This window comes from Temnothorax curvispinosus, unplaced genomic scaffold, assembly GCF_003070985.1.
Source record: "Temnothorax curvispinosus isolate PA1 unplaced genomic scaffold, ASM307098v1 QBEX01012734.1, whole genome shotgun sequence".
NCBI lineage: Eukaryota > Metazoa > Arthropoda > Insecta > Hymenoptera > Formicidae > Temnothorax > Temnothorax curvispinosus.
The window spans coordinates 241,069-256,172 of record NW_020222514.1 but is presented as its reverse complement, the minus strand read 5'-3'; the positions used below and the strand labels follow the sequence as shown (position 1 = coordinate 256,172).

The 15,104-nt window shown below is 43.7% G+C and overlaps 5 protein-coding genes across 8 annotated transcripts; 1 reads left to right on the top strand and 4 right to left on the bottom strand.

The window, feature by feature from the left end:
* The first annotated feature begins 52 nt into the window (after window positions 1-52).
* LOC112462770 (rho GTPase-activating protein 44-like) lies at window positions 53-6,370 on the top strand. Of its 4 annotated transcripts, none has more exons than XM_025028755.1 (10): window positions 53-1,113; window positions 1,540-1,693; window positions 1,830-2,115; window positions 2,437-2,661; window positions 2,777-3,074; window positions 3,136-3,375; window positions 3,482-4,272; window positions 4,358-4,530; window positions 4,816-4,863; window positions 4,945-6,370. In XM_025028755.1, the coding sequence occupies exons 1-10, from the start codon at window positions 1,061-1,063 to the stop codon at window positions 5,242-5,244; spliced, it is 2,568 nt and encodes an 855-aa protein (XP_024884523.1). In that variant the 5' UTR covers window positions 53-1,060; the 3' UTR covers window positions 5,245-6,370. The 4 variants fall into 4 exon arrangements, with proteins under 4 accessions (XP_024884523.1, XP_024884525.1, XP_024884522.1 ...); XM_025028757.1 differs by lacking the exon at window positions 4,945-6,370 and adding an exon at window positions 4,607-4,661 and having other exon boundaries at window positions 4,816-4,907; XM_025028754.1 differs by having other exon boundaries at window positions 4,816-6,370.
* Window positions 6,371-7,819: 1,449 nt separating this feature from the next.
* On the bottom strand, window positions 7,820-8,643 carry LOC112462773 (acyl-CoA-binding domain-containing protein 6-like). Its single transcript, XM_025028760.1, has one exon. It carries the CDS (start codon window positions 8,623-8,625, stop codon window positions 7,906-7,908), a length of 720 nt encoding a protein of 239 aa, XP_024884528.1. The 5' UTR covers window positions 8,626-8,643; the 3' UTR covers window positions 7,820-7,905.
* A 23-nt stretch (window positions 8,644-8,666) lies between these two features.
* Window positions 8,667-8,954, bottom strand: LOC112462776 (SRA stem-loop-interacting RNA-binding protein, mitochondrial-like). The gene has a single exon (XM_025028763.1). It carries the CDS (start codon window positions 8,937-8,939, stop codon window positions 8,685-8,687), a length of 255 nt encoding a protein of 84 aa, XP_024884531.1. The 5' UTR covers window positions 8,940-8,954; the 3' UTR covers window positions 8,667-8,684.
* Window positions 8,942-10,389, bottom strand: LOC112462772 (methyltransferase-like protein 23). The gene is made up of 2 exons (XM_025028759.1): window positions 10,086-10,389; window positions 8,942-9,542 (listed from the first exon to the last, which is right to left on the bottom strand). The coding sequence occupies exons 1-2, from the start codon at window positions 10,269-10,271 to the stop codon at window positions 8,958-8,960; spliced, it is 771 nt and encodes a 256-aa protein (XP_024884527.1). The 5' UTR covers window positions 10,272-10,389; the 3' UTR covers window positions 8,942-8,957.
* Window positions 10,390-10,785: 396 nt separating this feature from the next.
* LOC112462774 (protein dj-1beta-like) lies at window positions 10,786-12,734 on the bottom strand. Its single transcript, XM_025028761.1, has 4 exons — window positions 12,465-12,734; window positions 11,643-11,804; window positions 11,374-11,563; window positions 10,786-11,085 (listed from the first exon to the last, which is right to left on the bottom strand). The coding sequence occupies exons 1-4, from the start codon at window positions 12,570-12,572 to the stop codon at window positions 10,958-10,960; spliced, it is 588 nt and encodes a 195-aa protein (XP_024884529.1). The 5' UTR covers window positions 12,573-12,734; the 3' UTR covers window positions 10,786-10,957.
* Between the last annotated feature and the right edge of the window lie 2,370 nt (window positions 12,735-15,104).

Genomic DNA, 15,104 nt, shown 5'->3' with positions numbered 1-15,104 from the left:
AGTTGGCGGTGAGTCGCGCGACGATCTATCGATCGCCGATAAGTCACTCTTGATTCTCATTCGACAATCGAGTTTTGTTCGATATGCCATCGATCAATCGATCGATTATCTTGGACGAGCTGGGGGGCGAGGGGGCGAGATCGCACTGATCGCCAGGCGAGCGACTTTTGCGCGGGTTTGACGTTTCAGACGTTTGACGGATGAGACGGATCTATCAACCGTGCGCTATCGCGAAAAGAGTGCGCGACGGAGAGGGAGAGACCGAACGGTCGAAGAAAGAAAGAGGAAGGAGAGAGAATCGAGTCGCAAAAGCCAAGTGAGGGAGACGGTAGGTGCGCGGGGAGGCGGTCGCCTGATGCGACGAGCTTCAGGCCGATTGTGCCGAGGTGAAGCGCGAAGTTCGCCGCGCTACCCGACGAAGAGGACGCATAAACGCTCGACTAGCGTGACGTAAGAGCGCCACGGCCACGGTCCCACTCGCACGTCGCACGTCGCCGGGCGTCGGGACGTTTAACTCTGAATCCGAGCGAACGTTCCCTCTCGTCTATTAGAATCTGGAGAAAGAGGGAGAGTGGCGGGGGAGAGAGAGAGAAAGAGAGAGGAAGAGGAGGACGGCGAAGAAGTGTTCAGATTCACTGGATTCACCTAACCCAAATCGATCGGCGCGACCGGGCGAGGCGCTGGCCGCTGAGTCGCTGACTCGGATCGCTCTTTTATCGCCGGATCTTATCGATGGTGCGCGAGAACCGATCGGCCGCGAGCGCGTCGACTCTCAGCGCCGGCCGTGAGATCATCGCGCAAACATTATGACGGACGCTCGCCCTTGCCGCGACACGAAGGACCCTCCCTGCCCGTCCCGCGCTCTACCACCGTCGCCGCCGCCGCGCGAACACGTCGGCGAGGGAGTCGCGGAGGATGCGCGAGCGTGAGCGCGAGTCGCGAGGCGTCGGTGTGTAGAAAAAGCCCTGTCTGCGGGGAGATCTGGACCGGACCGGACCGGACGACGGGTTCGATTTTTCGACCGAGTCACGACACTCTCTCACGACCGCCCCAGCCAACCATGAAGAAGCAGTTTTTCCGGGTGAAGCAGCTCGCCGATCAGAGGTTCTCCAGGTAGACGAGCACAGAACCGCCCAGCCCGCATGACTGTTGCTTCTAATTTTATCTATTGCTGTATTACGCCCGTGCTGTATCGTTTCAAGTATCATGCGCTTTTCCTTTTTTTACAATAGATTGAATAGATTATAAGGGTTGCTGTATGACTCATTCGATTTGACGTTAAAGCCTCATCTAAGTAGATGAATCTTTTTTTTGGAGTATAATATGTCAGAATTGTCGACGGATTACGTTCTGGTAGAAAACACATACCCGTCGTGATCAGTTGTGAATCGTAATAAATGGAACCAAAATAGACCTTGAAATTACTTATATTGGATAGATTAGAAGTGATAAAATAAAGACTGCGAAAGATAAAAGATAAGATCTTCTTGGTATCAAATATACAATATCTCAGTGAAAGTTTCTTTCTCGTGCGAACAGAGCTGGTAAGACGGAGGTGTTGACGGATGATCTGGTGGCTGCTGACAAGCATGTTGAACAGATCAGACTAGCTCTCACCGGTCTCAGCAAACGACTCGGAAATCCGCCAAACCAAACCATCACTCAAGATCCAGCTCTCAAGGAAAAACGTCTGGTAAATAGATATTAAAGGATTCAAGTTCTTATTAACTGTAAAATTTGGAATATACTTGTTACAGATTCTTTATATCCAGTGCTTTTGTTGTAAGATTCATGAAATGGTCGTTAAATATTAAATTTTTTTTTCTTAGAAAAAATGTCCCGAGTACACACTCGGGCAAACCATGTTGGAGAACGCCGGCGAGGACGGTCTCATGAGTTTTACGCTGGTGGAGTGTGGGCGAGTGCAGATGTCGTTGGCTAACGAAGCCGTGGAACATGAGGCTAAAGTCGAACAATATGTGGCCGCCCCGCTGCAACATATTTTAGACACTGATGTACCAAATATATTGAAGTATAGGAGAAACTTGCAACGTCTTATTTTGGACATGGACAGCGCCAGAACGAGATACTTCCAAGCGATTAAACACAGTACTGGTAATGATCGTTACATTTCAAATCGTTGTCTCAAATTCTTTTTTAGTTGAGGTATTCGCAGCACGAATAATATGTGAAGAATACTGAAACTTTGAGCCTATCATCTTTGTTTTGATTATTTGATACATTGTTATTTCTTCGTCATTTTTTATTCACATTATATAAGTGTTTGATATAATCTGTATTTACTATAGATTTGGAAAATTATTTGATATATTATTTCTTGATTTCATTTTTTATTCGTACTACATAAATGTTCAATATAATCTGTGTTTACTAGATTTGAAAAATTATAATCTAAAATAGTTGAACTTTATGCAGGTGCAGGCGCAACAAAGATAGAAAGCTTGAGGGAAGAATTAGAAGATGCCGAATTGAAAGTTGAGCAATGCCGAGATCAATTGGCCGCAGAGATGTTCCAGCTTATGTCGCGAGAGACTGAACTAGCTCAGACGATTATTCAGTATATAAAACTTCAACGAGCGTATCATGAAAGTGCATTGCATTGTCTTGAAGATCTTATACCCACAATGGAGAGCTATATTAGTAAGTTTACGCGCTTTTTACAATACGATTATAAAGATATTGGTAAAGATCGTGACAAATTGATACGATTCGTAAACGAAAGCGAAAGATGCTTATACTATGATCGCAATTACAGATGATAACGAAATGAAGCCAGTATACGGATATCCTCTTGAAGAGCACCTTAGGGTAACAAACAGAAAAATCGCACTGCCCATACAACTGTGTGTATCCGCGTTACTGCGTCTGGGTATGGAGGAGGAAGGCCTTTTTAGAATAGCTGGCGCCGCCTCGAAATCACGACGAATCAAGTTGAGCCTGGACGCCTGCTGTCTCAATTTAACGACAGCCCTTGAATACAAAGATCCACATGTTATTGCTGGCGCGCTGAAATCATACTTACGGGAATTGCCGGAGCCTTTATTGACGTACAAGTAAGTATTACATCTAATCAAGATCAATAACTGTCACTATATGACATCTGTGATTATTCAGATTGTATCCCGAATGGATGGCTGCTGCAAAAATCTCGCCTAGCGACATGAGATTACGAGCTCTCTGGGAAGTATTATATAAGTTACCACCGGCGAACCTAGAAAACCTGCGGTTTTTAATTAAGTTTCTAGCTGTGCTCACGAAGAATCAAGATGTAAATAAAATGACGCCGCAGAACATCGCTATCGTCATCGCGCCAAATCTGATTTGGAGTCCGCAAGAGGACGCAAATACAATAGTGTAAGCAATTCTTTCTTCGACATGCACGTATTTGTTTTAAGTATTAAAGTTTAACGGACGATTAACACAGTGTTAGAAAAGCTGCTGACGTTTCCGTTGTTTGCAGGATGAACATGAGTACAGCGAACAACTCTAGTCTTATAGTAGACCAATTAATTACATATGCGGATTGGTTCTTCCCCGGCGAGGTGGATTTTGATCGCGATCTGGAAATCGGGATCGTGAACGATACGGAACATCAGACCATCGGTATGCGCCGTTGCGTATCCAACAGCAGTCTCAGCGATCACGGCGAGAGCCCGACGCAGGGCAGCCCGAAGCCAGCGGCACGACGGAAGAATAAACCGGCGCCGACACCGCCGGGCGGCAATACTCCGGATCGGCACGATAAACCGCCGCCGACACCGGACAAACCACCGAGAGCCTTGACATCTACCCTGAATCGATCAACGTATAAAAGCCAAAAGCACGAAGTGAATACCGAATTGATACGACACGACAGCTACGTGGAGAAATACGAGAAGCATCCGGAGACGGATGCAAAATCGCAGTCAGTCTCAGAATCGATTCCGACGGATGTTCATCCTGACGATGATCCCGAGCGGTTGCAAGAGACCGTCGTTCACCAAAGTGAAGTCTTCAATTACAATGAAGCGGACAAAAGTGTTCAAGAACCGCAGAAATGCGATGCGAAAGTAAATGTGCCGAGTGCAAAAGAGAAACCAAATGGGAACTCGTCCGACAATACGAGTGTTGCTAAAATAATTACAGAGATGGAGCATAACGAGACTATAGTGCAGAGACCAAAACCAGTGCCTACGGAGAAGCCATCCACATTGGAAAGGAGAAGACCGGTCGCAGCACCGAGAAGTATAACGAATATTGTACATAACACAGGTTAGAAATTGTTTCTTAAGGTTACTCTGATTCATTAACCCTTTTTGCTTGGTTGTGACGTTTAAATACCTGTGTTCAATTTTAGCGGAAGAAGGAGTGGAGTTGCGTAAAAAGTCAGATAGCAATACGCATATAACACCGAATGACAGAAGCAGTAAACCGGCGATACCCGAACGACCGCCCGGCTTAATTCGTCCGTCGAGTCTTATCAGGCAGCAGCCGCGTTCTACTAATGACAATACAGAGACCGATTCAGGGGTAAGTAAAGATGATTTAACGCAACCAATTCACTTCGTCTGTACAAATGTATGATAATTATTTATAACAAATGTAGTTACTACGGGTGGACAACAAATAAACACTGCCTGGATATTACATTTTGAGATTACGTAAGCTACATGTGAAGTAAAAAGCTGCGCACCGTCTGATTCGAAGCTTTCTCACACATGCCTATTCGCTTTCTATTCACATTCTTTATTATATATTCCGTTATATAATAATCTACAAGACTAAGTCCTTTTTTTTTTCTTAAATCGTCTACAGCCTTTAACCCTGGAACGGGCTCACGTGTATTCCGTGGACAAACAGCAGGTCAGTATAATACAAGTGCGTGGGGGGAACAACGCCTTCCCGGGCGAGAGCACTGGCAACACGGCAACTTCGAACTTGCAGAGAAGCCCAAGCGTAGGTAGCAGGCCGTCGTCAATGTCGTTGTACGGCACCGAACGCCCGGAGAAGCCCGAGAGGCCGGACGCGCCGCACGAGCAAGCGAAGGCGCACACACGCACCAGATCGGAAGGTAATATTATAGACGTCCAAACGCAGACCAACACGGTGGTGACGGTCCTCAAGTCGCCGCAGCAGAAGCCAGCCTCGCCGAGGGTTCACCAGCGACCACCGAGGCCACAGCCGCCGCCACCGCCGCCACCCACTGCACGACCTAAATCGGATCAAGAGAGTACCAATCTCTAGCAAAGCACGGTACGAAGCAAGAGCCAAACGCGATCTTGAGAAAAGGACACTCGAGGATTCAGCGATTTATTACAGTTGAGAACGCAGTTTTACACGTGACGATATGTCACCGATGGAAAAGTGGATACGGATTGTAAAAAGTTGAATGGAAATCTTCGTTCGAATGAAAAAGTATCGTGATCGTATTTATACAAAGGAACAACCGAACGTCTGTTTGTTTCGGTTGATTGAAAACGAGGCGATCGTATTCGTAAGTTTGATATAAGATTCGGACACAGAGTTACTCTATTTTTTTTTCCGTGATCTCCCTATTTGTACGACCTCTTATTATATCTCGACGGATAATCCTTCGAAGAGCATTCTGACAATTGCCATTATACGAAAACGAGAGGAAGATCCAAGTGTGCATTTGGACGTTTTTAAAGGTGTTTTGCATTCGGCAGCTGTTAGCACGCTGCGTGTGTGTGTTGTTTCCAAACCGTTTTAGGTACATATCTAATTTCGTAATCAATCATAATATTTTTGCAGCCTATTATCAATTTTTATACTTATTGCGAATAAGGAGAAACGAATTCTAAGAGTAAGAACACTTCGCATTTTCACCGTAAGCATACAAGCGCACAAGACTCGGTGCGCTTAATATACACGTAAAAATATAACAGGATTGACTTCAACCCGCGAAACGTTAAATGACAGCTTTTGCGCTCACAGTACGAATTTTCAACCGATACGTCCATTGAGAGGAAAACGAATTAATGTACGAGATGACCGACATGATCAATATGTTGGAATTGATTCAACGGGTGATATTTATTAGTGAAGATTGTTTGTTAATCGTTATGGAACGCTGGAAGAGATGAACGTATCCTTTATATTCGACCGATTTGCGACCCTGAATTATTGTTAATACCTAAGATTCGAAAGAACTTTTAATATAGTTAAAGTATTCATTTTTACATGTTTAAATCACGGTATATTTCTATGCAATGAACTCGTGATCCCGAATTATCAGACTAACAAGGAAACCCACGGAAGTGTCCCCTTCCAATTTTGATGAATTTTTAGTATGTTCTCTAGATGAAAATAAGAAACACGTATTATTTTTTATTTTATATTAAAGTACTTTAAAACAATGACCAAAAAATTTTTTAAAATTTTTATATTTTTATAAAAATAAAAAAAATTAAAATGAAAAAATTTTTATTTCGTCATTATTCTAAAGTGCTCTTCAAACCATTCAACTTTTGCTTAAAAATGTTATTCTCTTGTAGTTTCGGAGATATTCGGCTCGAAAGAGAAAAGCTGATTTTTTTCAAAGAGGTTTCACCCCTAAACACGCATCTGACACACATCAATTTAAGAGTGTAATAGGTGCGATGACAAACTTAGTGTTTTCAATCGTTTTCAATGAACGAATTTGTTCATATATTTACGTCGGCGCGGTCGAGCGCTCGCGAAAAAACGTGGCTAATTACTGTGTTGCCATCTTGGTAGGAGCGCGCACGGCCACCACAATGTGTCCCTTATTTTCATCTAGAGAACATACTAAAAGCTCATAAAAATCGGACGGGGACATTTCCCGGGGTTTCCTTATAAGATGATCGCGCCGAAAGGTTGCGTATGCATATATGTCGTACACATATGTATCTACAAGAGATTTGTCAATCGTATGATTATTATTATATTCTCACATAATATTAATAGGATATCAAATTTATGATTTTACTTTCTTGAAAATTATATACGTAAATTTTTAATTTTTAGCTAGCAATTTAATCGAGCAGCGTTAATATTCTGGATTCCATTTTTATGGCGTTTTCCGCCGAACCTTGTTTCGTAACACGGGCAAAAGATCTCGAGTTTGTTGTATTTTGTTTCATTGAGAATGCTAGATTTGTCAAATTTAAGAAATTAGCATATGGTTAACATTCATTACTTATATGTATATAATATACATAGACTAATATATATCTTGATATTAAAAGATTAAAGATTTGAGAATAATTCAAAGTATATTTGTTAAAAGTTTTTTTGTTTAAAATTTCGTGCAATGAATCAATAAAGTTTTCATTTTACAATGAAATCAACACGATGAAATAGTTATCCGTTAAGAAAATAAAAATGCAGTATTATTGAATATTTAATTATGGATAAAAAGATAGATATAATACGTTAATGATGATTATATTTTATGAAATTGTAAGAAATAGAGTTTATCAGAGTAATGACGCGAAACAGACTTCCAAATTATATAATTGACAAAAGCTGACATCGTTTTTTTTGTTATTTTTTTAGATTTCAGTTTATTTGTTGCTACAGATAACAAACCTTGCATTCTCTACAAATTTCCGCTTATTTTATAATCGGTATCGCTCGCAACATTAATTAGGCAGCGAGTGAATTATAAAAATCTAGTTAATGACAAATCACGCATTTACCTAAGGTGTGCTTAGGCTGTGAATGTAATGGACTATTAGAGGAGTTTATTTGTACATAAATAAAGATTTACTCTATTAGAATGGCGAGTGGATTAGTACAATATAAAATAAGGCACATGATGGATTTCCATGCGAGATTATCAGTACACTGGATTTATTAATATACGTAAAACAGAATTAACAATCGTAAACGCAGTGTGCTTGTGTACAGAATGGTGTAGCATTATAAAAGAGCTGCGATCTGCTCGTTCGCGATTTCTTTAGGTGTCACACCGTCGTTATCCGCTACGTTTGATTGAGCTCCGATCGAAAGCAAGTACTTGACCGCGTCCACGTGATCGCAACTTACTACGTAGTGAAGGGCCGTTTGCCCGTACTGATCCCGCGAATTTACATTCGCGCCGCTCTTAATCAGATAATCCAGGATACCGAGATAGCCGCGATCTGCGGCCCAGTGTATGGGATGCATGCCCTCCTCGTCCGGTTTGTTCACGAGCGCGGGCTCATCGGTTAAAAATTCTCGTACCTTCGCCTCGTTACCCTCTTTGATCCAATCTAAGAACGTCTTGTCTTCATCGTTCAACTCCGCGCTCCCGTACGACAGTTTGCTAAAGACGATCCATTTCGGAGAGTCGGCCTTCGCCTCGTCATCGTCCCACGTCGGATTTATCCTCGCGATCCCGTGGACGTAGTTTTCCATCGCGGTCTCGCGGCTCATGTCCCCGAGATTCTTCCATGCTTCCCACTTGTGCTTGGCCTGCACCTGATACCAATTGGGCCTCGGGATGTCGCACGGGCCCACGGTCGCTTGTTTGTACAGACCGTAAAATGCAAGCAGCTGGCCCGAATCTAATTCCGATACCAATGTCTGCAGATACTTGGCAGCTCTGTTGAAGGTCTCCTCCAGATCGGTCACGTCGCTATCTAAATCGCTTTCGGCCATCGTTCACGGACTTGCACGATATGTCTTCAATTAAACGTACTACTCTTATCGGTTTTACTTTATTTCTTCCTGGAGACGACTAAATCTTTCCCCTCCAAAGAATGCTTACGCTCGAGCACGGAATTTACATCTTCCGTCTTCAAGAACGTTACGTATCCGTAGTGTTGATGGATACCGGTTTTCTTATCGAACCCTACAAAGGCATCTGTGACACAACCGAACTGGGAGAAGTACAGCCTGAGCTCGTGACGACTCACCGTCCAGGGAATGTTGGCGATATTAATTGCGTATCTCGCGAGACCATTTGCAATCATGGTAAGAGTCGGATTCGCTTATTCCGCTCGTTGTATATCCAACAAGTGTATCGTATGATCCTGCATCAATTCGTGCAGGTTTACGTCGGAATTCGTACCGAGACTGTCCAGGGCTATGTGCACGCACGACAGTCCCCACTTGTTCAGCAGATGCTCTATGGACCAATCGGCGCTACGTTCCTGGTAGGTGCAGAGGAACCTCGCGCAGGGATTCTTTTCCAGCAGAAACGCCACGACGACCACTATGTCTTCGAACACGGTGGGCTCGTAAAAGCAGTCGGAACCGATGATCAGATCCAGCTGTCCGAGCGAGAACAAGCTGGATAAGAAGTAGCCCCAGGTGATGCCGACAATTTGGACCTGATCCACCACTCCGTTCAACTCGCAACACCTCTTGATGTGCTGCAGAGTCCTCGGTTGGCTCGCCGAGTCGCTCAAAGTCACGACGGCACCGCACTTGCTGGCGAGGATGCCTGGCAGCGAGGTGCCGGCTCCGATCTCCAGAACCCGCTTGCCAACCAAGTCCTCTCTGTTCTCCCAGAGATACCAGGCGAGCACGGGCGCGCAAGGCCAAGTGTAGAAACTGTAATTAGCCTGCAGCAGCTGCAATCAGTAATCGTTAGTTAGTGATCAGACTATTCGTCGGAAACTTTATTTCTTAGGACTGAGATCGTTGAAACCATTCGCAAACTCAAGTTACGTAACAATCATTAACGGAAAGAATTTAATCTCGTAATAACGTTAAAAATTATAGTTAAGTATTAAATTACAAACTCGAAGGCTAAATTACAAACAATAAACAACAGCGAACTGTTTAACTCGGTAATATTAACGGTTTAACAATCGCCAGCGGATGACCGCGCGTAATGTTACAATAGCGCTCATTACGAACTCGCGACGACGCAAAATTCTGCAAACCGACAGTCCCGGCGCGGAAAGAGAAACTATATAATCTTACGGGGTGAGGAGGCGAGAGAAAAATTTCACGCGCGCAGAGTCGAGGCCCGACGAAACTGCTCTTTCGCAGGAGGAGGAGGCGCAGGAGCGACGACCTAACCAAGAGGCGACGTAACACCGGTAGCCCTACCGCGCGTGGCCGGAAATACGGCGGGCGCGCGAACTCGTTACCACCGTCGCCGCGCTCACCTCGGGAATGAGGATCTCCAGGCTCTCCTCGCGCTCGTCGTCCTGCGCGGCGCGGCCCTGCGTCTTCCGCGATCTGAAGACGAACCTTTTCACTTGCTCGGGCACCGCACGATCCCCATCGGACATTGGGGCGCGCGTGGGTCGTGGACTCGTGTCGTGCGATATACTCTCCTCTAGACCGGGCATCACTGACGCGCCCCTACGCACGCACTAATCGTCCCTCATCGTGCCCGCGTTGATTTACGCGCCGTTCGAGTCGCCGGTAAGGAGAGCGACGCATCGCGCGTCGCAAGGACGGGGATATACGGACGCAGTTTTGTCGAGAGTAGTCACTGTAGTCAGTGGCGGAATCGTCGAGGGTTCCCGCTCGATATGGCCGCACTTCCTGCCCTTTGTCCTCTTTCTCTCTCTTCTTATATCATTAATGAATTATAAATGCGAACTTGAAGAAAATAACACGATTTTTTATTATCTGTATATTGTTTCCATTAAAATGCATCTGAATTTCAAGTATAATTAAAGTGGTATCTCTCACTTGCCACTATGCCTCAGTACGCTTATTACAATTCATCTTCCACTTCGGTATCGCAATTTCCACGCTTCGGTACATACATTACTTATATAATTTATTTTTCACCTTTTCAGTACATATATTCATTTTTTCGTTTCCACGCTTTTGGTACATATATGATTTTTTCAATTCCACGCTTCAAGTACATATATTATTATAATTTCTTTGGTTATAACTACATTTTTTTTGTATGTGTGCGTTTAGAGTATATGAATCTTCCTAAAATCAAACACACCAAATACATCAAATTTATGCACCGGGAACTTCATAGCCGCGGCTATAAAGCAAAATTTGGAGAATTTTATTTGTAGCCTTCATATAGTAAACCATTCGCGACACATTTGGCTCTCTCCTCGTCCAGCAATTCCTTAACGATGGTCAAGCTAAAATCAATAGCAGTCGCTGGTCCTCGGCTCGTTATGAGATTGCCTGTAAAAATATCAATCCCGGTGAAACTTGGACGTTAAATTGCCGATCGACTTATGTCCATTTCTAACAGTGCAGATTAACTTTAATCTTGGTTCAACTTACTTTTTATCTTCTTCTAGTTCTTAGAACTAGAAAAAGATAAAAAGCAAGTCAATTCTAGTTCTAAGAATTAGAAAAAGATAAAAAATAAGTTAAACTGAGATTAAAATTAATCTAAATTGCTAGGAATCGATATCAGAGATTATCAATATCACTCGACAAGTATACGGTAAACCAATTGTTATATACCGTCAACCACCACTTTATCCTCGCAATATTCGTAGTCGTCGCACAGCTCTTTCTTCATAGACGGGTAAGAAGTGATGCGTTTTCCCTTGCCGATGTTGTGCGTTTTCAAGGCTGTAGGGGCCGCACAGATAGCCGCTATTAATTTGTTCTCCTTGTCCTGTTTTTGCAACAACCTCCCAACTTCCGCCGACTAACAAAATGAACTTTTTACAATTACTCCGTACTTCGTAGCAAAATCAGAGACGCCGCTTGCCGCTGAACAAACTTACAGACGTGAACGCCTTAGATCCGTTAAGACCGCCGGGCAATATGACAATGTCGTAACTCTTATCCTGAGTAGCGTCGGTGAACAAGGCGTCTGTGCAGATCTTGACGTTACGGCTGCACTTCACGCAAGTGCCATCCCACACGCCAGCTATGGTGACTGAAATCTATCCAATCGTATTTCAATATACTTCCAATATGCTAATTCGCTTAATTAACAAACAATATCGCTTACTCCTTGATAACGGCTGTAAACTGACATATATTATTAATATAAATTAACAAATTGACATATATAATTTAATATCTATCATACAATCAGAAGCTACATATGCTCCTATTATTGTGATATTTAAAAAATATAATCGAAAACACTCGCCAAATGAGAAATCATGAAAATTTTTATAAAAAGAATTGATTGAACATTATGCATATATATATATATATATATATTATATGACTGTGTCGAACAATATTCACACTGCCAGTTCCGAAAATGTATAGTGCACGTAACGCGTGCTATAGATTTCCAGATTCACTGACACAGTAAATATCGGGACATACATGACACATCTTATAGTTTAATTTCTGCCAAGAGGATACCACATGAGAGAGTGGGGATTATTGATCGCTCTGGAGCGTCATTCAAAAATAAGATCCTGACGATTGTCAGGCGGCGAGACGTGGGGGCCATGCCCCTTCGGAGCATTATGACGAAGAGAAAGAAAAAAAAAAGCGAGGACCATATATACATATATGCCGTACAGTTTATTTTCCGTCGGGAGTGTCACGAGACTGGGGATTATCGATCGCACTAGGTGACGTACCCCGGCGCGCCGTAGGACGTCGACAATTATCACGGCCTCCATTTCCTCCGATCCATCGACGAGCAACACGATCGCGGTTTTCTCTTTATCCTTCTCTTTCTCTGCCATGGTTTCGGCGCGGAAGGCCTCTACCTTGTTCGATCCGGATGGGAAAAATCGGGAATCGAGCAAAAATCACGCTTCGGAGATCAGCTCGGCGTCGCGACCGTCCGACCGCGTCCAGCAACGTCACGTACACACACGCACACGCACACGCGTGCGCGACACGCTGTCCAACGCTGTCGGTGTGTTGAACCGACGGCGGAGGGTTGGGTTCGTCGCGCATGCGCATCGCAAACAACGAGATACGCAGTACCGGCGGAAAAACCGGTCCATTGGTCGCCCCAAGATCTATCGAATAAACTTCAGGAAAGTCTCTAACTTTGCGTTATTCGTCAGCGCGATTAGAATCTATGGATGTGAATGTTAAATGTTAATGTAACAATATCAAAAGGCTGTTCGAAGGCTTTGATGTGCCCCGTCTTTTTCCCGTCCGTCGAATTTAATCGAGACTTTTATCGCGCCAATAACGGCAATCGCGTCGCACGTCGCTGGATCCACTGGTTGGCGCCGCGCATGCGCGAGGAACTGCGTCAATACTTCTTGTTATTGTTCCAGAAAAGCTGTTGCTTCATATTCTGAGTATTCTAAACATAGATATTAGACGGTGCATTATTCATTCATTGGTATGCGACAAGCTGATGACAGCGTTGAAAAACAAAACCAGCCGACTCTTGTCTTCAACGAGAGAGCGCGAAATCTGTATTTATCGAGGAGAAGAATTTGTTAATAATTTTGTTAATAATTAATTTCTCTTTTTAATACGTGGAAAAATAGATTGGATTAGAGATAACACGAATATTTAGTTAGAAATCTAGCTAGAAACAATTCTGTGGTTGATTATTAATGTCCATTTCTATCAATGCTAATTAACTTTAATCTCGGTGTAACTTACTTTTTTATTTTTTCTTGTCTAATTCTTATATACATTTCTACGAAGGCAGATTAATTTTAATCTCGGTTTAACTTACTTTTTAAAGTTAATCTATATTGCAATGACATACATAGAAATGGACATTACACAGTGAATGGACCTTAAGTTGAGATTGAAGTACGCATTAAAGATTGAGGATTGGGATTTGACCAATTGGAATAAAGCCGTGATCAGACTACGGATTGGGATTGAGATTTGATTGAAATTTGACCAATTAGAGCAAAGTTCACTAAATTTGAAGTTAGTTTTCTTTATTCTGATTAATTAAATTTCAACCCACTCTCAATTCCAATCCGTAGTCTGGATCACGGTTTAAAGCGGGGAGCACACACTTCTGCACAACGCATAATGCGTAAGCATAAGAAAATTGATTGGTCCATACACATGTGCATAAGGAAATAGACCAATCAATTTTCTTATGTTTACAGATTATGCGTTGTGCAAAAGTGTGTGCTCCCCGTTTAAAGGTCTAGCCAGACAAACTTGCATAGCGTATTAACATAAGCATAATGCCCGTATCAGACTATGGATTGAGATTGAGATTGGATTGAAATTTGACCAATCAGAGCTAAGTTTACTAAACTTGAGATCAGTTTTCTCTGTTCTGATTGATTAAATTTCAATCCAATCTCAATCCCAATCCGTAGTCTGATACGGGCTTAAGGAAATTGATTGGTCCATATACATATGCATAAGGAAATAGACCAATCCATTTCTTCATGCGTATGCTTATGCACCTATGCAAATTTGTCTGGATAGACCTTAAAATTATTTAATTAATTAAATTTTAATATAAAATAATTCAATCGCATTTTACGCGCGTCCATATGACAGCAATGCGATTGGATAATTTTCTTTACGCATGTGCTTATGCATCTGCGAGTTTGTCTGGATAGACCTTAAGGTTTGTTCTTTGTAACTGTTCCATTCTCGGTCGTAATACTCGTGTAAATACTTTGCGTTAATACTTTCTGCACCCAAAATAAAACAGATACATAATTAGACCGTTGATTTGAATTAGAACGGGAGAAATAATGAAAAGTACAGAAAATTCAATTGCAGAATCAATCAGTAGCCTAATTTCCAATTTGGCGTCCTAAGCCGCGCGTCTCATTGGTCGACACCCCGGCCTGCGCGCTCCCATACGTCGATCATAAAATTTCCTCGGGGAAACTCGTCAAACTCGACAAGAGTCAAAAGGTAAAACAAAACGAGTCCGGATTGATCCCGATCAGGCGCGTGCGAAACCAAGGTAATAACGCGCGAGCGTCAAGTACACCGTGCGAGGGACGCGCGGCATTCCGCGAGGCCACGCGACAGGCGGAATCGCTGCTTCGCGAGTACGGCCGGGCCGCGTCGCTACCGTGCGCCGCACTATGGCCGCCGCGTTTGGGTGTTGTGGACATTGAAGTACGGGCAGGAGGGACCCTGAGGAATACGCGGCAGCCGTCGCCGTCGTCGCCGCCGCCGCCGCCGCCGCTGCCGTCGAGCGGGGCCCTTTCCCGCGAGGATCCGCACTCCGGTCCCCGCACTCGACGCCGCCGCCGCGGAGGCAGTGGAGGCACTCTCGCGTGCGTGCGTGCGTGCGTGCGTGCGTGGTGCGCGCG